At 43.0% G+C, this 26,215-nt stretch overlaps 1 protein-coding gene across 1 annotated transcript in view; it reads right to left on the bottom strand.

Moving 5' to 3' along the window:
• The window catches only part of C1qtnf7 (C1q and TNF related 7), a 97,762-nt gene extending 74,036 nt beyond the window's left edge, over positions 1-23,726 (bottom strand). Inside the window, exon 1 of the mRNA XM_071614782.1 lies at positions 23,594-23,726. Within this exon, the coding sequence (XP_071470883.1) occupies positions 23,594-23,606 (13 nt within the window). The 5' untranslated portion in view covers positions 23,607-23,726. The remainder of the gene's footprint in view (positions 1-23,593) is intronic.
• Between the last annotated feature and the right edge of the window lie 2,489 nt (positions 23,727-26,215).

Genomic DNA, 26,215 nt, shown 5'->3' with positions numbered 1-26,215 from the left:
CAGGATTGTCTGATAATTTTAACTAATGGTAGAGGGACAATGTTCTTGTGACATTGTGGGTAATAATCTATGTAAATGCCTTTGGCATAATTCAATGAGCATCTCTTTCCAGTGAATTTCCTTCCCCAGTCTCCATGTGGCAGGTTCTAGCGATTAGCTGTTGCTGCTACAATGTGGCAGTGTGATAACTCCAAAATTCCAGCAGCTCATAATACTCATTGGAGATATAAAGCTTGCCCAAGATGGCACAGCTGGTCAATGATGAAGCCGATATTCGTTTTTTTCATTAGATATCATTGAGTACCTACTCAGTGCCAAGAAGAGGCTCATAATCACCAAAGACTATTTATGTCTTAGCTGATAGTGTTATAAGTGAACACGTTATTATTACAGCTCTGGAGAGTCAACCAAAGTGAAAGAACATAAAGCAGGAAGAATTTGACATGCTCTAATAAGTCTGCAGGGTTGTGTTTGCCAGGGGCTGGGGGATATGGAAAACACTGGCCAGAAGCATAGCCATAGTTGGATCACAGGATTAATTAGACAATGCAAATATAATGGCATTCCAAGTGGAAACCAGTGTTACATCTCTAATTTCATTTGAAAGAGAGATGAAAAAGAAAGAAATATTTGAAACCATTTTTTAATGTTTTCTCTCTGTCAGGCATTATCTTATGAGAAAAATTTATATAGCAATGTTCTGAGACATGTGCATCCTATTTCACATTGTATCTCTCTCTGGATGTCACTTTTTAAAGATCTAATGCAAGGACAGCATTCTTTCTTTTTTAGCGCTGTCTTAGCTTGTGCCTACCACATTTCAGGCCCTTGTTGAACGGACGTTTTCCTGGCAGATTCCTCTAGTAGTTGCACAATGTCTACTTGCCCACTCTTTCTTACTAACGGAGAGCTTTTTGTTTGGAAGAGCAATGTGACCAGGTACAGACACACTTTTCTAGACTTTCCTGTGGCTAGCCCGGGCTAGGGGACCCACCCATCTGGGACAATCATTAGTAAGCAGAGGTTGTTGGAACAGGTTGCTGAGTAAGAAGAAAGTCTCAGATGGTGCCGTCTGCTCAGATTTTGTTCTTTGTACTGAGTTGATAAAACAATGCAGCCATGACATTGAGACTGATAACTACCAAAGACTATTTATGTCTTAGCTGGTAGTGTTCATAATAGAGAGACCTGCAGGCCAAGACAGAGGAACATCTTGTGTTCATAATAGAGAGACCTGCAGGCCAAGACAGAGGAATGGAGAGGTAGAAAGAAGTTGGGTCTCTGATGACAGTGGGAAGCTGAATGTTTTGGTGCCCCCCCCCCCACTTTACATGTTGGAATCCTTGTCCCCAGTATGATGGTAATTGAAGGTGGGACCTTTGGGGAGGTAATTGAAGGTGGTGCCTTCATGAATAGAATTATTGCTCTTGTAAGAAAAGACATGAGAGAGATGATTTCTCTCTCCCTTTGCCATGTGAGGATACTGTTAGAAAGTGGCTGTCTGCATCCAGCAAGTGGAGCCTCACCAGACATGAGATCGGCTGGCTCCCTGATCTCAGACTTGCCAGTTTCCCAAACTGGGAAATAAATGTTTGTTATTTAAGTCATCCACTTGATGTTTTTTGTTATGGTAGCTCCAACTGAGACAGAGCCATTGCACCAACCCTTGGATGCATATCTCCAAACCCGTTTCTTTTTAGAGGAGAAAAACAAACTCCTATTTGAGCAGGCTGCTGAAGTTGGTTCTGTTGCATGAAGTCAAATTCCCTAACACACACATCTCTCCTCATTTCTGTCCTAGACTCATTATGGAACTCTTTCAGATTTGTGTATAATACTTCATTGTTGCAAAAGATTTGGCTTCTTTTTGAGCAAATTTTCTGGAATAGTTCATATTTCCTTTTAGATGAGGCATCATTTGGCCACAGAATAACAAGATCCTGCTTGAACAAAACACCAATTAAAAAATATCTTTTTTTCCCCTCTGAAAACCGACAGTCATAATAGCCTACAGACACAGCTCCACCTGGCTGACAGACTCTGCCGAGCTTAATCTTGCCAACCATGGTAAAACCAGACAAAGGAGAAAAATCAGAACTCAAAATAAAAAATATATGCATCCAAAGGAAGAGATGCAACCAAAGAATTAATGAGGCTTCTTCTAAGGTTTGCATTTTTAATCCTACAACTAAGCAGTGGATTTTGAAAGGGAAAAAAGTACAAAATTTTAAGGCAGGGAAAGCAGGTTCAAATTCCCACTGTGCCTTTTACTAGCTGAGCAGTTTGGGAGCAAGTCTTTTCACATTCCCAGGTTTTATTTTTGCATTCTGCAAGATGATGGGGATGATGATGGTGATGGTGATGATGATGGTTATGTACTTGTGTGTTGATGGAGAGAGTATGTAATATATGTGAAAGTGCTTGTTGAACAATAAAATATTCCACAATGATGCTAGCTTTTGTTATTATTGGGAGGTGAAAAGGTATGCTGTGTGTGAAATAGTGCCAAGCTTGTCCAGCTGCCACCTGGCACTGATGCATGGTCAGAGGTGTGGGGGATGTATGGGCTGCAAATGCTGTGTTGAAGGTGAGTAATGAAGGTCATTTATGGCAATCATTATGTTTTTCTTGCAAACCTAGGTGCCAGTCATTAATGGGGGCTTAAGGGAAAGAAGAAGGGAAGCCATATATTTTTTTTTTGATTACTGTTATGAGCATGTTGGTGTTCTACAGAGTTGATCTTTAACTAGAGAAGTGAAGCCACCTCCACAAATCCTTTACTTCTACCAGCATGAGTTGGACTGTGTGAAAAGACATGGTGACACAGGTAAGGAAGTTGAGTCTGGGCCAGGCTTAGGGGAAGGGTCTGTGATTTCAAGTTACTCACAAAAGGAGGGGTATCTTGGTAATCAAAGACTAGGGAGACTCAGGCCTGTTTAACTGCAGGGAAGGAAAGGAAGGGACTTTCCTGGCCATTGAGGACCTCCTACGCCCTATACTTCTTGGAGAATATTGAGTGTAGGTATTTTGCGGTGTGGCTGGTACTGTGCTCAATTATTACCTCGTTAATCTCCACTACAACCTTATGAGGTGTGGGTATCAGGCTTACCCCCATTTTACAAGTGAGAGAGTTGAGGAATAGAGAGGGTAAGTGACTTGTGCCCAATTATTCAGCTGAGTTGGAACCCAGACAGCCTGGCTTCTGTGCCCTGCACTTTATCATGAGGCTGTTGCCCCCTGGGGGGAGAAAGAAAGCACAGCAGATGTCAGACAGCTGGGCTGTGAATCTTGAGAACTCTGCTTCTTAAGACTCAAGAGAGCTCACATATTTTCTTTTTTTTCTAAATATTTTTAGTTGTAATTGGACATAATAACTTTATTTTATTTATTTATTTTTTAATGTGGTGCTGAGAATTGAACTCAGTGCCTCACACATGGTAGGCAAGAGCTCTACCACTGAGCCACAAGCCCAGCCCTTCACATATTTTCTTATTAGGAGGCTGTAGAATTGCCGAAGATCTTTTTGGATTCTCAGGGAACTAAATGTAACCATTCACTTGCATATAGCAATGTCTCTTTTTAGGCTAATGTGAGATTTAGGGATTTGGGAAGACATCTGGAATTTATTTATGCCATGTGGGTTTTGAAATTCAATATTAGATTCTTATAATGAAAGAGGCAAAGAAGTCCGAGTAGACCATATTTGCGAGATCTGACAACACAGGGCATCTGCTTGCAAACTGGGCTTTAATGTCTGGCTAAAATATTGCTTTGAATAGTCTGGGTCATTCCTTTCAAAAGGGGAAAACACATTGACCTTCTGTACACATAGCAATGGAGGTGACTTTACTTCAGGGTTTTTCTTCCCCTAGATAATGTCATAAAAAAGTGATTAAGTTGCCCTTGCTGAGATTGTAGCACAAAGATCATTAGAACAAAATAGGGCCTTGACAGTCCTGGTTTTTAATTTTGATCCTGGGAAAACAGCATGTGCTTCAGAGGTGGACAGCCTTTGACTGGTCTTGACACTTCATTAATTATGTAATGGACAACCCCTCTGAGTCAGTTTCTTAACTTCGAGGATATTCCAAGCAGAGAAGGTGGCAGGTAGTAAATGGGTACAGATTTGGGGAATTTCAGGAGGTTCATTGGGGCCAAAGTGGAAAGTGCTTGTGAAGATTGAAAGGAGATGACAGTTGAGAGGTAACATCACAGAAGGTCTTCTGTCCCCAAGCTGGGGTTACATCATGGGCTACCTTCTGCCTCAAGCTGGGAGTTGTATTTCATTTTGAGAGCAGTGGAAAAACTATTGAGAAGTTTCTTGATTTTACTCTTTTTAAACACTAAATAGAACTGCTTTTCCTTATTTTAATCAGAGTAGCTTATTATCGAAAACAAGAGATAAAGAAGAGAAATACTTTAAATTGAACCAACCTTAGATAGTGGATGTTAAACTGTGGGTAATATTTTTCTCTATGCATCATAGATGGATGTTTTAATGAAAATATAATTAAGTCTCACTCATTCTTTTGACCTTCTAATATGATCCTATGAATACCTATGGAAGTCAATATAGATTTGTTTACATTGTTGTTTAATGGCTGCATAGTATTTAAAGGCTAGATGGACATGTCATAATTTTTTAAGTGTGGTTCTAATTTTGGTGTTTAAGCTGTTTTCACATGTTGGCATAACAAAGAAACCTGTAACGAACATCCTTGGAACAAGTGTTAGCACGAGTCCATGAATATTTCCTTAAAGTAAAATTTTAAGACCTGGAAAGAGAGGATCATTTTAAAGAGTTTTTTTATATATTGCCAGATTACTCCCCAGAAAATTTGTACAAATCAAGTATCTTACCAGCAGAGTTTGAGATCACTTATTTAATTCTGGAACCCAAGCAGGAGTTGGCAATCAGATTGTGGAAGATTAGTCCCATGTCCCAAGTGACCGAAATGGTAATATCAGAGGAATTGCAAAGAAGATCCAGGTGGGATGTCAGAAGGGGAAGTTGCAGGCTTAGAAGAGAGACCTGGTAGTGTCTTTGGGTACTTGAAAGACTCCCTAGTGAAGGAGAGGCCATGTTCTATACCATTTCTGAGGACAGAACTAAGATCCACCAGGTTCCAGAAAGTCTGACTGACATGGGAGGGTCTGGAGGACATTATGAAATGAGCCAGAAGCAGGCAGACACGTACCACACTTTCTCACTCATACGCAGAAGATAAAAACGCTCATCTCCTAGAAGTGGAGTGGTGTAGTGGTTACCAGGGGCTGGGAAAGGTAGGGAGGAGAGGGTAAGGAGCCGGGTTGGCTAATGGGTAAAAACACAGTAGATAAAACAATAAGCTCTAGTGTGCTTTGCCAGAGTGGGGTGAATATAATTAATAATTTATTGTATATTTCAAAATAGCTAGATAAGAGGACTTTGAATCTAATTCAAAGAAATGATAAATGTTTGGGCTGGGGTTATGGCTCAGCGGTACAGCACTCGCCTTGTACCTGCAAGGCCCTGGGTTCGAGCCTCAGCACCACATATAAACAGATAAAATAAAATTATAAAAAAAGAGAAATGATAAATGTTCAAAGTGATGGATATGCTAATTACTCTCTGATAATCAATACACATCATATACCTATGTCAAAACATTACCCCATGATTATGTATAATTACTATGTGGCAATTAAAAACAATGAAAAACATTAGTTAGAAAAAGGGAAAAAAAGAAAGAAAAAGAAAGAGTTTGCCTTAACAGGAAGACCTTCTCAATTTAATGCTAAAATGTGCAAGTGGCTTATGTAGTATCTTGGAAAGATGTGTTATGAATACATTTGGGGGTCCTTTTTCTTTCAGAGAAAAAGTACTTTTCAAAGGGGCAATTTATTTTCATTTGAAACCCTGGGGTCCCTTAGGTCAGTTAATACTTGGAGGGCTTCAATATAAACATAGCTATGACTTCACTGGAGACCTAGGCTGCGTTCAAGTGCAAACATAATGCCTAAGTGTGTGAGTGAATTTTAGATAGTCCTCACTGTTCACAGATTTTATAAATGCAGACTCACCTATATGCTAAACTTTATTTGTAATTTCCAAGAAATACTTGTGCTTTGGTGGTTATTTACAATTAGGTACAGCTGAGATCAAATAGCTGAGATGGAGACCTTCTGCTTTCAGCCCTCACACTATATACAAGTGTCCTTTTTTTGCAGTATATTTAGTGACATCTTTCTTATATATTTTTTTGTGATTTTCTGGGTGATTTTGCAGATTAAAATGATGTCAGGCATAGAAAATGCTGTCTAGTGGTTCTGAGTGCAAGAAGGCTGTCAGATGTATCACAGAGAAAATGCCTGTGTTAGGTGAGCTTCATTCAGGTGTGAGTTACAGTGCTGCTGATCTGAGCTCATGGTTTGTGGATGAGCAATATATATAAAATAATGTGTTTTTAACATAAGCATACATAAAATGAGGTTATGTAATGATCAATTGCTGAAGATCAGGTCCTAAGGCTACCAGGAACCTAACCCTAAAAGCACTGGCTTTGCACTTACTAATTCAACATTCATGGTGAATGTGTATAACCTAAGTACTACAAATAGTGAGAACTGACTGTGTGTGCTTTTATGTCTGATGGGTTACTTTTTGCCTTCCAAACCCAGCCCTCAAATGCCTGGTTAGCGAACACAACCCCAAAGCCCTGGATTCTCAGAGGGCTGCTTGCTGTCCTCATTAAGGTCTTTGAAGGCCTTTTCTGTGAACAGGCCATTGCTGTTATACCTGCCAGACCCTTCATAGACAAGTCCAAACCTGAGTACAGTAGGGCCCACAGACTGCAGGAATGATGTTACCAGCCCACATTTAACCCTGAGTGCACAGGTGAGAGACTGTAGCCTGGCCTCCCGCCTCTGGCTGAGTCTGGGAGGCGGGGCGTAGGTATGGGGGCCTGCTTGTGTTTATCATGCACTGGGAAGACTTGTCTTTGGGCAAAAAGCCATTCTTTGGAAGGGAAAGAAACCCATTCCAGCTGTGTCCCTGCAACTGTAAATCAGACTCTCTTGGAGTGGACAGGTCATAGGAATTTCCAATGAGATTCTAGGTGGTGTGTCAAGAGTTTCAGAGATTTGATCAACAGCCCCCAAGATTTCTTTAATGTTGAGGTTTTTAAAAATTTTGATTTTACAATCTAATTCTTATGCTAACATTGCTTTTGCCTACCTTGATTTTCTCCCTCTCTGTGGGTTTAACATAGGTGTGGGTGTGGCACCACACCCCTTTGGAGGTATTTGGGATTGGCACCTTTAGTTGGGAGGCAGGAGGGCTGGGATGCCAAGTGTCCCACAATGCCCTGGACACTTCTAGATGAGGTAGGATTGGGTCACCCCCACATGCTAGTAGGGTGAATCAACTGTCATCCACCTCTCCCTACCAGATTCCCAGAGATTCTTCTCATCTCCAGTTTCACTTCTAGAGTCAGCAACAAAATGTATGAGCTTGGTACACAATGAAAATGTGAGACCCCTTGTTTGAAAATCCAGGGAAATCTTTTTTCTTTCTTCCCTGGTGTCTCTCTTGACTCATCAGAGTGTTTTCTGATTGCTATTTCACGTGGCCCTCTGGCCTGGGGATGCTGGGTGGTGGGCCACACCACTGATGAATGACCTGCTCACTGCCATGTCAACATCTGGCTTTGAGTAAATGCTGGCATAGCTACTGTTGCATCGGATCATCAGGTTTCTATCGGTATTCTGCAGATGAGTGAACTTGCCCAAGGTTACATGGCTAAGACGGGAACTCAGGTTTAATTCTAGTTCCCTAAGACAGTCTTCTTGAATTTTTGCAACCTGTAGGCATCATGAACCCATTCCTTCCAGAAGTGAGTCCTGGTAGGGTCTTACCAATGCATTGCTCTCTGCTGACTGCTCTGATAACACCAGGATCCAGTGGACCTCCTGTATATGTGAATAGGGGTGAGACAGGCAACCTGGCTACAGACATTTTTCCTTAAGCATTAGCGATATTCATGTGAGCCCTTCACTTACTGTGGTTTCTACTTGGGGTCCATAATTTAAATATATGTCCTATGGCAATGGGGGAAAAAAAAATCTCATTTTTCCCCAACTGTGTTTCCCTCCTCATCACTCTCTCCCTGCTTCCTGAGGTCAACATGTATACAGTGTGGGGCCTCCTGTATCACATGCTCTTGCCTGGAAGATTTCCTGGAATTCACTCATGTCCTGATGACATTTCCACATCAAAAGCCATGGGGATGCAGCCCATCCAACAGGAACCACATCAGGCAGAGCAGGGCAGCCTGAGATGCTGCTTCATCGGCATAGCTTCCTGGCACCCAGGACAGAGAACAGCAGAGCTCAGATGACTTGCAGAAGATGACTTGACCCCCTGAGAGCCAGGGAATGCCGAGGGAAGTCCCCCATCCGGCTTCCTCCACTTCCAGTCCCTCCCCCACACTGCAGACAGCTTGATCTTCCCAAACTCTGCTTCCCACATGTCTCTTGGAAGCCTTTCTCCCTTGGAAGCCTTTGATGGCTTCCTCCTTCCTTCAGAATAAAATCAGAATTACCTTTTATATTCCCAACTCTTCACAGTTTGAAATTTAATCCTCATTAAACTTTAAGGTTATTACTTTCCTTCCAGAACATTCTTCTCTGACCAAACAGGGCACCTGGCCTTAACTAAGGACGGCATATACGTCTTTCCCTGTTCCTGTCTATGTGAGATCTGCCATTTCTTCCAGGCCCTTCCATCCTCTCTTCTGTGAGGACTGAGCCCTCTGAGCCTCACCCCCAGTTGGAGGGTGGGTTTTAATGTATATGCCGGCCTTCCCGAGACCCCCTTCCACAGCCATCCGTGGAGGAGGCCATGGTGCCTCTGGGAGGCCCCTGACTACCTGACTGAAGCTTTAGCCTCCCAGAGGAGATCCAGTTCCTGTCTCCCAGGGTTAGTGAGCCAGGGCCCTTAGATTCAGTGTATGATGAGATTCTTCTTTTTTTCTTTTTTTTTTTGTTGCCTTCTGAGATTTGTTCATCCATTGATTCAAACAAATTTTGGACAGAATTTCAGTCTGGTTTTCCACCTTGGATTTACCCCCTCCCCCCAGCTTCTGCATCTTCCTTGGCTCCTTTTTCCTTTTGGGGGGGGGAATGGGAATAACATCCACTTAAAGGGGGTAACTGGGAGGTCCACATGAGGCGATGTTCGTCCAGTGCCTAGTCAGGACTGAGGACACAAGGCTGACCCACAGTAGGCCCTCAGCCTGCTCTTTCCTTCCTTCTGGTGAGGTTGTGATCAGTGAGGGCCATCATGGACAGCAGCCTTGGCCAAAACACCACAAGCTCCCCGGGACAACTTTCTGTGAGGCACAAGCCCTGGATGAGGTGTTTGTATATTATGGGTGTCTCATACCTTCTCTCAAATTTTAAAATCTGAGAATATGAGCTGAAAAAGAAATTCTTAGCCAATCCTCCCTTTTATGGGCATTTTTGTCATTTTTTCTCTTCCAAACTAAACAGTCTCCGTTATGGTCTTACCCAACTTTATTCTCAAAGAATTTAAGTTTGTCCTGGAATGAACCTGAAAGCCAGCATTTTTAAAAATATAAAATTATTATTATTATTTTTAACTTTAGAAAGGCAACATGAAATGTCACTGACTCTTTCAAGTGAACATTGCACCAGCAATTCTTGAATTTGAGGTCTTTTTCATTGGAAAGGAAGCAATATTTTTCTCATTCCCCTGTCTCGTTACAAAGGATAGCTAATACTTATATTTACACTCTGAAGACCAAATGGGAATCATCTCATTGACACAGATTATGCTGCTATTTGGAGCTAATATATTTATATTAGATTTCATTATCTTCTAAGTTAATATTCCAGAAACCAAAGCAGCCCTGTGGATCATATATACCTGGATATAACAGGAGGAAGATGTTACAAATGGACTCTAATCAGTTTTCAGGGGTAATTAAGGGCTATGGAGATTGGGTTTCCACAAGAGAAGACGAGAAGATGACCCATTAAGCTGGCACGTATGGGATGACTCAACAGGTGGAAACGGGCAAGAGCTTCGTGCAGGACAGGAGGCAGGAGTGGGCAGATGGTGGGCATGAGTGGAGCTGGGGTGATCATTCCTGTCCAGACCCACCTGCCCTTAGCTCAGAAGGCTGCACATCCCCTTAGTGTCCTTGTGGGCAATCCTGATTCTGGCTCTTCTCCACTACCTTCCTGGGCATCTGTGTCAATGATGGCAAAGATCTTGTGCCTACCTTGCCCTCTCGGAAATCAAGCCCTTCTGCAACTTGAAGGTTTAGCTGCATGCAGCCTTGGAGACTTTCACTTCTCACTGATTTTGTTCAGAAGCTATTGATGTATCTTTCAGGACACAGTTTTTGGTTGTTGTTGTTGTTGTTGTGTGTATGTCATTTTGCAGGTTTTGAAGGAAGTATGCAGTTCTTCTAGAAATGAATTTTTTTCTTTACACCCAGAGTGGCAGCATAGAAAGATTGTGAACTCTGGGGTCACGCCAACCCAGGCTTGAGTCCTAGTTTTGCCACTTACTGACTTCAGGGAAACTCTCCGAGTTTCATTACTCATCTGAGAAATTTCTTGTCTGTGAGATGGGATTTTTGAGGGTGAAGAGAAGTGATCAAGTGACATATTTGACACAGCAGGAAATTTAATAAATGGCAATTAAAATGGTGAGGTGTGAAGCAGGAGATATGCTTGGTTGGTTAAGAGCCTCTGATGAATCAACTGGGTCAAAGCACATATTTTTTCCTTTTTACCATTTTCCAAAATTTAAATTTTAAGCTTACAAAAATGTGGTAGACTTGTTTTAGCTTAAATATGCTTAGGTTTCCCATATTCAAAAAATGAGTTTTGTTTTAAAAAAAGTGACATGCTGCCTTTGTTAATTCCTCCAACTGTCTCCCCCTGGCTCCCTGGGTTCTACCATGTCTGTTGAAGGCACAAGGCCCACTCTAGATCTTTCCTAGCCACTCTCTCCTTCCTTTCACACCAGGATGACTGTTTCTTCAAGTCTCCTGAAAGGGCTCTGTGGTGTCTAGAAGGTTATCGATGTCTTCACACCTGAGTACACCATGCAGCCCTGGGGTGGGCAGCTCTCCATACCATAGGCCATCCCCTCCAAACATGGCTCTCAATTTTGGCTACACATTCAGGAACTTTAAACAATTATAAATGCCAGGATTCTTCCCCCAGAGATCCTGATGTCCTGGTGTTGGGTGCAGCCTGGACTTTTTCCAATCTCCCTCATTGATTGTTTGGGTGCAACCAAGGTTGAGAACACCAGCCAGGACTCCTGCCCTACTTACGCCATGTTGTTACGCTCGCTCGTTTCTCCCACTTGCCAAGCACGTCTGAATCTCTTTCAGGATCTCATTCAAATCCAATTTAGAATATCGTTTTGTGTAGTAAAGGACACAAATCTTATAATTAAGGCCATTTATAGCTGGGGTTGTTGTATAAAGAAATCTGCAATTTTTGTTTAATTAGAAAGCTTATTGAATGCATTCTCACACTGGGTAGCTTTGAAGGGAGAAAAAGGGAGGAAGAAGGGATGGAAAAACGGAAGAAAGAAAAAAGGAAGGGAGGGAGAAAGGAAGGAAGAGAGGGAAGAAGATTTGGTGCTTCATGATCAGTCTCCACCCTGCCTGCCTGAACGTTTCTCTTCTGTTTCATTCCCATGGTAGAAACAGGAATTTTAATATCAGCTATAATTAACAGGGCACCATATTATCTCATATAATCCTCACAATGACACGAAAGAAATGGGTGCTCTCATTCTCAATTTTTGCAACAAGGAGGTGGTGAGAAGTTAATCGACCTGTGGTGCCCATCCAGAAAATCACAGCCGGTGCTTCCCCAAAGTGTTGGCTTCACAGCCAACCTACCTTGTGCTGCCTTTTTGGATTAAAATATTAAGTAATTAGCATTAAATCTTGGAAAATTACTCTGGAATTCCTACTGGAGGGAAATATTCAGAACCTGAAATCTGTCTCAGAAGGAAAGTGATGGTAACGCGGGCAAGGAAGGAGGCGAAATGAGTGTCTTAAAGGGAAAACAGCTTTTTCAGGAGAGCCTTTCCCTTCTTCCTTTATCTGATACTTTCCTTCCATCTATCTCCCAGCTGCAGCTGGCCCTGGTGTTCAGTAGGCTTTCAGATTAACCAGGAGTGACAGGTTTCCGCTAGCAACGCCATAGCAACCGCTTCAACTGCGAATTGCCTTCACTATAAGGCGCGCATTCTCCACCGCACAAAACAACAATCAAACAGCGTCGGAGTGAGGCTTCACCAGCACACAGCATGACTGCTCCGGGAGAGATTAGTGGGTTGCTGAAAATAAAACCCAAGTACAGGGAAAAACAGGGCGCTCAGTGCCCTGCTTGGCCCTTTGCCCGCCCCCCCCCCCCCCCCCCCCCGCCCCAGCACACCCGAGAATACATGGGTCACTTTTTGTCTGAAAAGACTCGGGTTTGGCTGCCAGGAAGTGAAATTTCACACTCCATCACAGTAACCAGATTGGTCCTGTGGTTCACATATTTGTCCTTCTTCCTCTCCGTGGCTTTGATTTTCTGTTTCCATTTAAATTGCTTTATTTTGCACATTTCTTTCAATTGACCTCAAATCGTGTGTGCAAGCAGCCAACTTTTGTTTAGAGGGTTTTTACCATGTACCAGGCTCTGGGCTAGGCACTTTATTTATTCAGGGGGACTTGTAAGCTACAGGAAATGAAGCATAAATACAAACAAAGCAATAGAACTTAGACTTGAGGGTGGAGAAGAGAGCAGGGAGAAAATAAAGAAAGAGGAAGGGATCTTGGAGAAGGTGGGCATAAGGAGAGAGAAGGGTGGGAAGCTGAAGTGGAGAGAATAGGAAGAGAATGTGGGTGATGGAAAGAGAGACCAGAGACATGGTGTGAAAGGAAAGAAACACAGGGCACAAAGAATGGGATGGGAAGAGGGTGAGACCGAGTGAGTGAAGCAGGCCAGGTGAGAAGAGGACTAAGTTAAGGAGTAGGAAAGGAGAAATGGGGGACATGCAGGAGAGGCCAGTTCTCCACAGAAGGGGTAGAAGGCCAGGGAGATTAGGGCCAAGAGAGGACAGGGCATCATGGCTCACTCCGTGTCCACCACTGGAGGAGTGAGCAGCAGTAACATTTCACACTACCTCCCCTGGTCCTGTGTAACAAAGGCGGTAGGACTTCAGCTCTGTGGGCCAGCAGACTTTGTGCTCATTTACATTTGTGTCACTGCTGACCCAAGGTGAGGCGTGGGTCTCATTTGCAAAACAGGGCCAGTCACCTTCTCAGCCTCCTAAGTGTGTTGAGAGATAAACTGAGGGCTCGTCCACAGGGCCGCCTTTGCTGGAGTGGGAAGCTCTGCTTTCCAGCCTGACTGGCAGGTAATGTGCACGTGTGTACGTGTTTATTCAGGACATGTTGGCAGAATGGCAAAGGCTCTTGAGATTTCTCACACAGTGGGAAAAAAAAAATGGGAACTCATTCTGTCTCTAAATTACAGTGAGTTCAACTCTATGAAAATGCCATTTCATGGGTCAAACACACAGCAAGCATTTTAAAATAGGAATATTTCACATAAAAGCATCCAGATATATGGATTTTATTGAACATAAAACGACTGGCACTTGCTGGGCCACGTTCTCCTTGGATTCCATTCATCAGATAGTGTCCGCCTGCTGCAGATAGGGCAGGCAGTCCTGGCTCTCAGGGGTCTCCCTGTGCTTACCCACTAGTGTGCATTTTCTGCTTGGCCCTGTAGATTAAGGGTTGTGGCCCCTGAATTAGCGTGTTGCATAGAGCTACGCGAATGTCTTACTGATGATGTATCCCTGAGAAATGCTTATGTATGTTTGTGGTCCAAAGCATTGGAGCAGCAGTGTTGAAATGTGTTAACAAATGGCAAGCACAAATCATTCCAAACCACACATTCAAAGCCTTGGTTACAGTAGTTCCCCCTTATCAGTGGGACCTCCAGGGGATGCCTGAAATTCAGATAGTATAGACTTTTCTATAAATTGTGTTTTTTTCCTACTCATACATACCTTTATATACATCTTTATAAAATTTAATTTATAAATCAGGTGTAGCAAGAGACTGACAACTCAAATAGTAATTAATGAAATAGGACAGTTATAACAACATACTATAATACAGGTTTGTACGTTGGGGCCATAATTAAGTAAAATAAAAGCTTATTTGAACATATGCACTGTTATGCCATGACAGTTGATCTGACAACTAGAAGGACTACTCAGCGACTAACAGGTGAGTAGCATATACAGCATGGATACACTGGACAAAAGGCTGATTTATGTCCCTGGCACCATAGAACAGGATGGTGTAAGATTTCATTATGTTACTGAGAATGGTGCATAATTTAAAACTTGTGAATTATTTATTTCTGGAATTTTCTATTTAAAAATTTTGGATCATGATTGGTCAAAGAATGTGGCTGGACTGCAGTGAAACTGTGGAAATCGAAATCACAATTCAGGGGACATGACTGTCATCAAAGAAAGCCAGGCAAAGCTGCCTGGGATTTGCTTGTCACTGCTTTGACCACATCCTGGAGACATTTCCATCTTGGCTGAAATTCTCTGCCTTGGCAAGGGTACACTCACATGCAAGTCCATTCACCAAGTCCCTCGCATGTTTGCATTCCTGTTGCTTGTGCTTTTGTTGTTAATGTCCAACTAGGTGCCAGTTTGTCCAGAGAGAAGGACGCCACCAAAACAAAGAGACCAAAGGGAAATCAAGTTGGCCAGTTAGAAGAAATCAGGCTCCTAATGATAACCAGCATTTAAATTTCACCTTATAGCCTTATGCTTTTTCTTATATAGTATCTCACTTCATACTCCCAGAGAGTCCAGTGGAATAGGTAAATGCTATTCCCATTTTCAATGATCTACAAAGACTGAGTACTCACATGACTTGCCCATCAACACACAGCCCTGAGGAAGAGCTGAAACTGAAAGAGATCATGATTCCAGATTCTTCATTATTTTTTAGTTCAGTAAGAAGAAAAGTGGCACCTTAACAAGGGTAAAAACAAGCTGTACCATAACTAAGTTTAAGAAATAATCTGAAATGTCTTATTCAATCTTTTCATGAGATGGGCTTATTAGCAAATAACTGATACAAAACTAGCATTAAGGAAAACAAAGAATTTGAGTAACAGTTTCTTTATACTCTGGGAGGTCAGATAATATCCAGAATAGTAGTTAGAACAGCTCTGGAAAATATCTGATTTTTCTGTTTGACATCACTAATTGGTTTCTTGCTGACTCCAGATGGGGTTCTGATTCTTTCTCAGTACAGGGCCTCAGGGAGCCACGTGCCATCCCAGGTCATCAAGATGAAGTTGGCTGGAATCATTTGGAATCTGCTGGTCAAGTCCAGATGTCTGTTTTAAGAGGGCCGCACAAATCTTAGGTGAGTCCCAGGTGTCTGGGAAAGTTCTCCCTTGTGTGTTCTGGGAAAGAGTGGGTAAGTATTTAAAATGCCAGAGGAAAGAAGACTTTTCCTTGTTACATCTAAAAGCAAAACAAAGACCAATCGTAAGATGTTTAAAAAACAAACAGATTCGGGCATGACAAAGAACATGCTAGTGACCAGTGGTGTTTTAATGGAAGGGGTAGATCTATTAAGGACGAGTGTTTTGCTACTGCTAGCACGAGTCTAGGGAGGTCTGCAGCTTGGATGAATTCTAAAAGTCTGTTTAGATACCGTTCCATCTCAGGCTCAGGGACAGAGGATGATCAGCACATTTTTTGTTGTACGTAAGAGCTGGCATGTAAATTAACTTTAAGAAGGGAGAGTTTGTCTTTTACATTTCTAGATTATATTGGAATCCTATAAAATTGTAATTTTTTGTAGGTAATAAAATGATTTGAGGACCAGAAATTTCATAGTTTTAACATAGTTTATACAAAGGTAAGATGTGGTCTCAGATTATTTAGAATGATATCAGGTAGACAAGAGGGCTGCCCCAGAAACCAAGGAGCTCACTGTATATAGAAAATGGATTTCTGGAGGAGAGTGGCAGGAGTGTCCTTGAGTGGACAAGAAGGGCAGTCAATAGATAGGTTTTCCAAGGGCCAGGGATGTAGTTCTCTGGTGGAGTAATCACCTAATATGCATGAGGCTCTGGGTTCAACCCCACAACACTGAAAGAGAGAGAGAGAGAGAGAGAGAGAGAGAGAGAGAGAGAGAGAGAGAGAGATTTTAAAGACTCCTGTCTTTATCTGTTTCATGCTCTGTAACAGAATACCTACAACTAGGTAATTTACAAAGAACAGATTTATTTCATTTCTGGAGGATAGGAGCCTTAGATCAAGGGGCCTATGTCTAGCGAGGGCCTTCCTACCATGTCATCCCCTGATGGAAGGCAAAATGGCAAGAGAGAGCATGTGCCATATACTCACAGCCTTCTCAGTAGGCATTAACCCATTCCTGAGGCTGGACCCCTCATAGCCTAAACACCTCCCATTAGGCCCCACCTCCCAACCCATTGTTGCACTGAGCATTGTTTCTAACACATGCTTTTTGGGGTGTCATTCAAACCAAAGCACGCCCTTGGGCCACACCGAGGAGCATGATTTTTACTGTGAAGGGAAAGAGGAATTGTGAATGATCCTGGCAGCTGATAGAGATACCTGTGATAAAGTGGGTTGGCAAGGCAGATACATTCCAAGAATCCTTTAAGATTCCAGTGGTGTTAAATTCGATTTCAAGTGAATGAGATAAAAATCACTTCGTAAAGGTCTTTTCTAAATAAATTAATGCTTCAAAAAGGAAGCTGAAAAAAGATCGCTTATCAATCTAAGAAAATCTTCTGTTGGCAGGTGTCAGCCATGAGCAAGGACACAGTGTTTTAACAACAGCTCTCAAATCTTCTCAGAATACATCTGTTAGGATGAGTTTTAAGGCACCTAGATTAGTGCTGTTCCTATGTTATTCATAGCACACAAAGGCCCTGAAACTGCACATATTTAACACTGTTTTATAAATAGCCTTTCATTAGTTAAGACTGACTTTCTTCCCTTGACCTTGAGGCAGAAGAAAGACAAATATATGCTGGAGTTTGAGCTTTCTTCTAACTGTGGCCTTAGACAAAGTTAATCTTGCTGTCTACTCAAATTGGATTGAATTCCCTACCTTGCCACCTGACCATGAGTTGCATGTAAAACATTCTTTAGACTTATCACTGTATCCAGTAGAATTATACCATTTATGGTGAAAAAAAAAAAAACTCAATCTAAAATAAATTTTAGTAGGAAATGGTTACTGAAGGATTAGTCAAAAGCAGAGCTCCAAATCACTGAATAGAAAATCAGGAGTCCTTTCTGGGATTTGGTGTGGTAGTGTGAAAGGGGTGTAGGTTTTGGAGACTGGTACAAGATCAGTTTAAAATACTCTCCGACGGTCTGTAGATAAACTATTCACCTCTCCTAGTCTAAGAAATGAGGACATAGAAACAATATATATGCAGTACTGGCATAGAGTAGGCACTCAATAAAAAGACACTATGAATCTGATCATAATGAATACCTTTTCTGGTAGCAAACAGTGAGTTCGAGGAAGTCATGATATTGTCTAGTGGGGAACGTATTTTATTGATGATTTTTGAGTGGGTATGTGACAGAATCACATACACATACCAAAATGTTAGTGTGTCTTTCTCCATTTCTGCCTTCTTATTTCAAAAGCATTGCCTGGCTCTTTGCATTTCCTTATTTCAAGGGTTTTGCAGAGCAAGAAGCAAAAGGCAAAAGTTTCTTGAAAGCAACTTCCTCCCCCCCACAAGAGTCCCCACCTCAAAGTATATGATGGAGAGGGAAAGTGAGAGACTTTTTTTTAAAAAAAAAAAAAAAAAGAGAGAGAGAGAATTTTTAATATTTATTTCTTAGTTTTCGGCGGACATAACATCTTTGTTTGTATGTGGTGCTGAGGATCGAACCCGGGCCGCACGCATGCTAGGTGAGCGTGCTACCGCTTGAGCCACATCCCCAGCCCAGTGAGAGACTTTTGATGGGGGATTTTTCCAAACTTAGGAAGACAGGGGGAAAGGGACATCTATGAGAAGTGGACACGCTGGCCCTGTGTGGCTGACCAGACCTCAGACTGCAGGGCTGCCCAGACTGTTCAGACACCGGGATCCTAACCTTTGCAGTGATTCTCAGTCCCCCGTGAGGGTTTGAAAGTAGAATCCACAGACATCAAAGGTATCAGCAAGAACTTGACACAGGCAGCGCCATTTCCGAACCTATATTCCAACTTAGAACAAGAGTCACCTTGGGGTCATTATGTCTCAGTCTGACCTAAACCCCAGACCATATTCCATCACCATGCAAAAGAAGGAAATTGTTACCTGGAACTGGAATTCTGAAAACGCCTGGTTTAACTTGTAACAGTGGCCACCTCAAAGAATGGAGGTGACGACCACAAGGACCCTCCCCTAGCAATGGCCTACCCGCAAAAATTCCCCCACTCCTTCATGCCCCTCTATCTACCCCAGGCTGTAAACAGAAGATGGGGCTCAGTCTCAACTGGGCCCCCCTCTGCAGATTTGTCCCAAATAACCTGCTCCTGTTGAGCTGTCTCCCCTCTCTATTTTCTTCATTAGATTCTTTCCTTACAAAAAGGACAAAAAGACTAGGTAGAATCGATGTGGCAGAGGATGTCCCAGAATCTGTGCCTGACCCAAATGTTGGGGATTGTGTAGTTAGGAGCACCAATAATTTCTGAAACTAAAGTTCTTACTGGCACAAATTCTTGGAATCAGATTTAAGTTGAATTAAGAAAAATAAGGAAATGTGATGTCTCTTGCAAACCTGTTCGTCACTTAAGGTTCAGACCTGCTACAGGTATAAGGCATTGCAGAATTAAGAGGAACTCTTCCCTGTTTCCTGAAAGCTTATCACCCATTTGCAAGCTGCAGGAGGTCATAAGACACCTAGGTAAATAATTTTCATTCGAGACACTGTGAAATTCTGATATGGTACACGCTGCAGGGAGAGTTCTTAATCACTGAGATAGACAGTTGAGTTTTGCAAGAGGCAGAGGCCAGGAAGATGGACAAAAGTATTCCCTGAGGGGGTATATTAAAATGCACCCTCCCCCAGTCCTTGCGTGCCAATACCATTATTATGTAATTGCTATAGCTGTAAACTCATAAAACTTTTGTAGACCCTAAAGTTGTTTTGGAAACATGCCTGCTTGATATGAAGGAGAAGTCTGGAACCTGGTGATCGAATAGGGAACTGTGCAGCTAATGATTTCCATAAAAATATTTAGGATGTTATCTTTATGGCTTGAAAGCTGGGAGAGCCCTCAAAGGTCAACTAGTCCCTTCTGCACTCTACATTCTCCACCCTTTCTCTCCCAATTGACAGGATCGAAACTGAGCCCCCTGTGGACTGTGGACCCAGGGAGGCCTCAGGGTTGTTGTTTGGAAAGACCCTGGTGGTGGCGAAGGCCTTGGAGACTGGGCCAACTGTGCCCCTCCTCCCTTCACTGCCTGAGAGCCACAGCTGCTGCTGTCTCTTGCCGGCACCCATCTAGCTCCCCACTGAAGTTCAGCCTCTGTCCTTGCTGCGAACAGATTAATCATCCCTTCTCATCATGTTACTTTCTTGTTTACAAACCTTTAATGATAATTCCATGAAAGAAGTCCAAACCCTGTGGTTTGGCATTCAAGGCTTTCATCATTCCAACCGAGTCTCTCCAGCTCGCCCTTCCCCACTCTCTGAACACTTGCTTTGTCCTGCCAGGCCACTCTCCTGTCTCCCTGGGCTCTTCTCTCTGGTGCTTATGCCTCTCTCTCTGCACCTTCCACCAACCCTTTCTCATCTTCAAAGCCAGTTGGCACGTTCCCTCCTTGGAGGAGTCTTCCCTTGGTGATAGACGCAGAGCATCAGAGGGACCTAAGCTTGAGAACTTGCTTCCCCTTTGGTTTGGACAGACTACAGGCAGGTTACTCAATGTCTCTGGGACTCAGGTTTTTTCAACTGTGAAAAGAACTAATCCACTCCCAACCTATGGTCGGGTTGTAAGGTTTAAATGGATAGATCACATGGTCACATGGTAAAGGACTCAGCCCAGTTCCCTGCACATGACAGATGTCAAAGAATGTGACTGATTATTCCGATAATTGGAGTCTCTTCTTTCAATTTCCATTCACATCTTGTACAACGTGTCTTGTGATATCTAAAGTCACATTTTTGGCTATTGGAAGGTGTGCTTGATTTTCCCCATTCAATCAACAGCTCCTTGAAAGCAGGACCACGTTCCCTTCTAGTATCTCTCTTTTGCATTGAGGACAGTAGGTCCTCAAACTGGAGACAAAGGCTAACTTTTCAAGTGAGAAATCACAGACTAAAATTTACTTTGCTGTCACCTCTTCCTTCTAAAAGTTGAAAATGGTTTTAAGACAGTCGATTTTCTAGGGGGCTCTGGAGCTTAGAAATATGAAAGATAATTTGTGAAGTGGCTGGTAAAGATTGGTACATTTCAGATAAGATCTTGGGAAACTTTGTGCTCTTTAAGGACATTTGGCCTCAATGCACTGGGCCCATTTGATCTCACCATTTTCCAGCACACATCATGGTCTGTGTGATGCTACTTGGAAAAAATAAAATTCCTGGTGAAATGAATTGGAAAATATTAGATTCTAATGACCCACTCATGGAGAGTCATTGGGCCCATTAGCCAACTAAAATGTGTGAGAGATCCTGCAACAAAGAAACGAGCACTAAATCCAAAAACCAGCTAACATCCATTAATAGCTCTCATATGCCAGGTACTTGATAATAGGCTCTTACAGGGATTCTCTAAGTTAATCTTTAAAATACCACTAGAAGATGGAAATGTTCACTAGTAGATGGAGAAATTGAAGCTAGAATGGGTCTGAGTTTACATGGCAGTTAAGACGGGGGCACTGGATTTGAATTCAGGCATTTTGAACCCAGAACCAGGGCTCTGGTCCACTGTGATGCAGTTTTCTACATTCCCATATTGGCCTAACCAGAAAATACTTATAAAAACCCATGAAAGTGTGGGCCCTGGCACTCACTTTGGGAAACAGAGCCTTGCCACCCCATGCAATTTGGCTTTTGGAGCGGCCATGATTTTCACACCTCTGAGCCTTTGCATACCAGCCTCTTCCTGGATGTCCTGGCTCCTCATGGCTCTCTATGAGGAGGCGCTCAACCCCAAGATCTAGCTCAAGTACAACTCCATGAAAAGCTCCCTGATGTCAGCAGGCTGACATGCCCAGCACTTGTTGGTGTCCTCGGGTGCTTTGTGCACTGCTGTAGAGGTCTAATTTGTCTGGGCTGAGACTCATGTTCAAAGAATCTTGCTAAGGTCTCTCCTGCAGAGTGGACACCCGGGTAAGATTGCTGAAGTAAGTGCATGTCTCTCTCCTATCCCCCAGCGTGGATCTCTGCAGCCCACAGCCGGGGCTAAGCCTGGTTCATATCCAAAGCAGGTCAGAAGCCTGGCCACCGCCCGGCAGTTCAGTAGTTAACAACACCCCCTGTCCCTGGTAGGCGCTGCTCCCTCTTCCTGCCTCTCTGAGGCCAGAGGGTGCAGTTAGGTCACTTGGGCCTCTGTCACTAGCACCCTTTGGGGGAGAACCCTGACCTGTCCTTTCCAGGGAGCTGTCCAGGTTTCATCACGGCCCCCGTGACTCCGATGAGTCAGCTGGCTTGGGGCTTCCTTAGTAACCCTAATCGCCTTTTGTTTTTGTCCTCCTGGGGCCTTTTCGGGCTCAGGGGTGGGGCCTGGCGGGTTTGTCTTCCAGAGATGCCGCCAGCCTCCACCGGAGGAGCCCGTGATGGGAAGCCACGTCATGCCACACGGTGCGTTTCTCGGCCACACCCGTCCCCAGGGTGCTCTCAGGCGCCATGCAACCGCTGGCCATCCCGGCTCTTCGGCTGCCTGCGATGAGGTCATGGGTGCGGCCCTGAAGACCCCCTTCCAGAGAGGGATGGGCTAAAGGGACAGGGAAGGAGGCGAGGGTAATAATCTTGTCTGTGCAACCCGGATCCCTCTCTGTGGGTCGGTAGGGATAGGAATGGTGGAAATTCAGAGGAGCAGGGCGACAGATCGCAGCAGTGGGTCCCTTACTTCATTCACTAAAACCACGGACAGAGAGAAGCTTAATGGAGGGTGTCCCCTGACCACCCGCAACAAGCTGGTGGAACTGCCTTCTTTTTTACAGAATGTCCTTCCTCTGACCTTAATCTCTGAGACCGCAAGGCAGGGAAGCCACCGTAATCCACCTTACATAACCAGAACTTGACACAGAAGGAAAACATATTCCAGAAGCACAACAGCCACGGGGACAGCAGGAAGGTAGAGCCTTTCACAGCCCACGAGCAGTGGCCCTGGGCGGCCCCCACATTTCCCCGCAGGCCGGGACCTTGACTGGGAACATTTCTACACCAGTTGGGTTTTGCAGACTGAGGCGACCTCCCAAACCACTGGAGCTCAGTCAGACCCACAGGGCTTTTTAACCTCTGCCTGTGAGCACATGTGTATGTGTGCGCAATCAATGAGGGGCTCTGTTAAAAATCTCAGCCTGCAGAAGAATTTGTAGATCTCAGTGGATATCTGGTTTTTACACCTGGAATTCTGCCTTGGGAAGATGGGAACCCTGATAACAGTGTTTCTCGGGCAAGTAGAAACGGCACACTCCATAATTAATGCCGCTGCACCTCAAATCACCAGATGCTGCTTCTGTGACGGATGCACAGAAAGACAAGGAAATGTCTGAGGCTGTCTGCTCCCTACCTGTTTACAAGGCACAACTGGCAAGGCAAAGCCACCCTACAGAGATAACAACATTGTCGGCCCACTGTGACTTGAATTAACGATTATTGAATCTAAATAGGTTTTTCTTTGTTCCTTTTTCCTCCAAGGATGTATAATATCGGTAACATCTTCCCGTGTCATTACAAGGAAAATTCAAATGATTTATTTAACTTCAAAAGACATAGGCTACAAAACAAGTTTATAATAAGTCATTACAACCACAGTTAAGAGAAGTTTAGGAATGATATTAAAATCCACGGGAAAGTTTTCTGACTTATAGGAATCAGCTCTGGAAATTGAGCTGCATATAATGGGATAAGAAAACATAGATGCTCTGACCTCGACCTAAATCAGCCCATCGATGCACTGACCAACACTAGGTCTATCAGATGGGAGACTTTGGAGACTCTCTCCCAGCATTTTCTAAAAGAAGTGGCATTTCCAAATAGTCAAAGATATTTCACAGAGATTCATGAATCAAGCAGAATAGAAAGTAGGAGAAAACATCGCTGCTGAGGTTTTCCGACCTCTGATTTATCATTTGTTGACATTCTTTCTTCAAGTTCCCTCACTTCTTTACAAGTAGCTAAGTCCTTCCAGTAAATATTTTGATAAAACCCAAAAAGGAGGGAAAATAAAATTTTTAAAGAGAGAGAGAGAGAGAGAGAGAGAGAGAGAGAGAGAGAGAAGCTATAGTGCAAATGGTAGCTTACCTCTTCTGGGCATTGCTGGTATCAAACTTTTCCCCCGAACATGAGGATTTCTTGCGTTGGTTGTCCCATGAATTTAGAAACCATTAAAAAAATGCAAAGCAGAAATATGCTGATTACTCGGAGCTGCTCCAAAACAACCCCCAAAACGACTTGGTGAAAAATAAAGTGCTCTTCTGAGCAGGGGAAGGCGTTTGAAGCGTGGCGCTCATGCTGGTGTACAGCGTTTCCAACTGTCTTCCTCAGTTTAAACAGCCTCCCACTCCTTCTCCCAGGCACTTGCCAACTCCTATAATTTAAAGCAACTGCGATCCTTCCCATAATACTCACATTTCAAAGAGCTCAATCTATACACTCGTTAGGAAGGAGCAGGAGCAAGCAGCATGTGCAGACCCCAGGCAGAGGCAAAGCAAAAGCCAGGGTCTCAGGTATCTAAACACTGCTCACTCTTTCTCCCACGAGTGGCTCTATGCGCCCCAATGCTCCACATTGCTTTTGCCTTTTAAAGTGTTACCCAAGGATCCAATGGCATCATTTTGCTGGAATAAGAAAAAAATAAAGCACTTAAGAAAGTTTCTGCCTCAACTCACAGACTGAGATACCAGTGAAACTGTGTTTATATCTTCTTTGTGCTGAGTTATTTCTGTGCATCGTGTCCCTAATTTATCTGTTTGAAAATGTCAAATAATTGTACCTGATGTTTTTATAAAACAGGAAAGTACTTGAGATGTTGTTATTGTTAAGTTTCTTTCCATATGTGAATCATAATTCTAGGAAGGATGCTTATTTTGCAAGTTTTGTCTCTGTGGGGTCGAATAAAACTTCTGACATTTCAGTCTCTAATCAGAATAAATCTTCCGACATTTCAGTCTGTAAATGTATTACAAATGTTACTATTTCCATCCTTTCTTTGACTGCCTTACTCCCACAGGCCACAAGCGTTTGTGAATTCAGATTATAAACAATGTGAAGTGTGGTCAATAAACAAAGTTAATTAAAAAAAATAGTATATCCCCAAACAGATCTTGCTCAGTATCTGCTACACAATAGGTGTTTAATAAATATTGAATGAATGAAGTATTGCCTATGTTCAGACTATTCAACAGTTTTTGACAATTTTGGCTTGCATATGTGTAGATGCAATAGAGGTGGTTAATATGTCAAAACTTGCACAGAAATAATCATAGGACAATGTATGCCTGTGCCAGACTTAATAAATAGCTAGTAATAAAATCCCCTAAGTGAATAGAAACATTGGCTAAATAAACAGACCATTCAGTAGAGATTAGAAATATTGACATGGGCGCAAATCATTAAATATACTCACTGCACAAAGTTACACAAACAATTTTCAGGCCAAACCCTCATTATTTCGAAAACTATAGATTCTTTCCCACTATATTTTTTTGAGTCACCTAAAGTAACTACTATGCAATGTATAGTGGGCAATATAATATCTCTGACTGAAATCATTCAAGGAGAGAAAGGATGTAAAACTACAGGGAGACGGTCAGGCTTTAGGATTTCTTTGCTGTAAATGCAGAGAATAAGGTAGAATCCACTTTTGCTCTGAAAGCTACTGAGGAGAGAATTGTAGGCCCAAGCACCTGTCATGGCTTTGGATCTAGATCCTGGATCTACAGTATATGGCTTTCTATGTGTGAATTTATTCTTTGAAGCTTGATTTTGTTAACAGTAACAGATTAAATATATCAAAACAACCTATTTGCTTATATATCATAAAGCATTTATTCAGCAAATTTTAATCAGGCATCTTTCTATGTATTAAGTACTTAGTGAGACCTATTTTATGAATCACTGACATTGAGGAATTTGTCACAGCAGCTAACATGCCTTTTCCTGACTAATACCAATATTGATAATGGGTATGAATGCTGCTCTAACAAAACCTCCCTCAGTGGCCTTGGCCCAATAGTCATAGATGAGAGGCCAGGGAGCTGATCCAGAGGCTGGAAAGGTGGAGTTCCACATTTCACAGAGGTATAACACTGGGTGGCTTTGACAGTCATGACAGCTCAAAAGAAGATATGTGCTGAGTAACTCAGTAGCTCCATGGCAGGGGCTGGGGAAAACATGAGCTGTGTGTGTTGCCTATGGTGACTGCATTTGTCAAGGTGTTTCCAGAGTGAGGCAAGCCCAGGAAAGAAATGGTTACATTATAAACAGGAATGGAAATAGGGAGAGAGGGCATTTGATGACTTATAGGAACCTACCAATTCCTTGAGGGGCTGAACATCTACATTGATAAAACTGTATTGCTCACAATTCCTGTAAGCCTGTACTCAAAATGTCTTTCAAGACCCAAAACAACTTTTTCTACCAGCAGGAGGTGTGTTGTGGGAATGTGGAGGATGCTCCCTGACATGCCTATCCTTGGTGGCCAAGGGGAGCAGGGCATGGGACTTCCAGGGGAACTGGCAGCTGCAGAGAACAACCTTCAAGAGAGTTTCCCTCGAGAGCAAGCCCAGGGCTAGGACCTTCTCCACCCACAGGAGCAGGCCTTCACTCTGCCTGGACAGTCGGGGGTCAGTGGCTGCCATGTATTTCCCATTCTGAATGGGAATATTTGTTGTGATTATCTTATTACACCCATTGGAGGGAGGA

This window comes from Marmota flaviventris, chromosome 7 (assembly GCF_047511675.1).
Source record: "Marmota flaviventris isolate mMarFla1 chromosome 7, mMarFla1.hap1, whole genome shotgun sequence".
In the NCBI taxonomy this organism is placed as follows: domain Eukaryota; kingdom Metazoa; phylum Chordata; class Mammalia; order Rodentia; family Sciuridae; genus Marmota; species Marmota flaviventris.
Note: the sequence above shows the minus strand (reverse complement) of the source record. Positions and strands in the feature narration are given on the sequence as shown.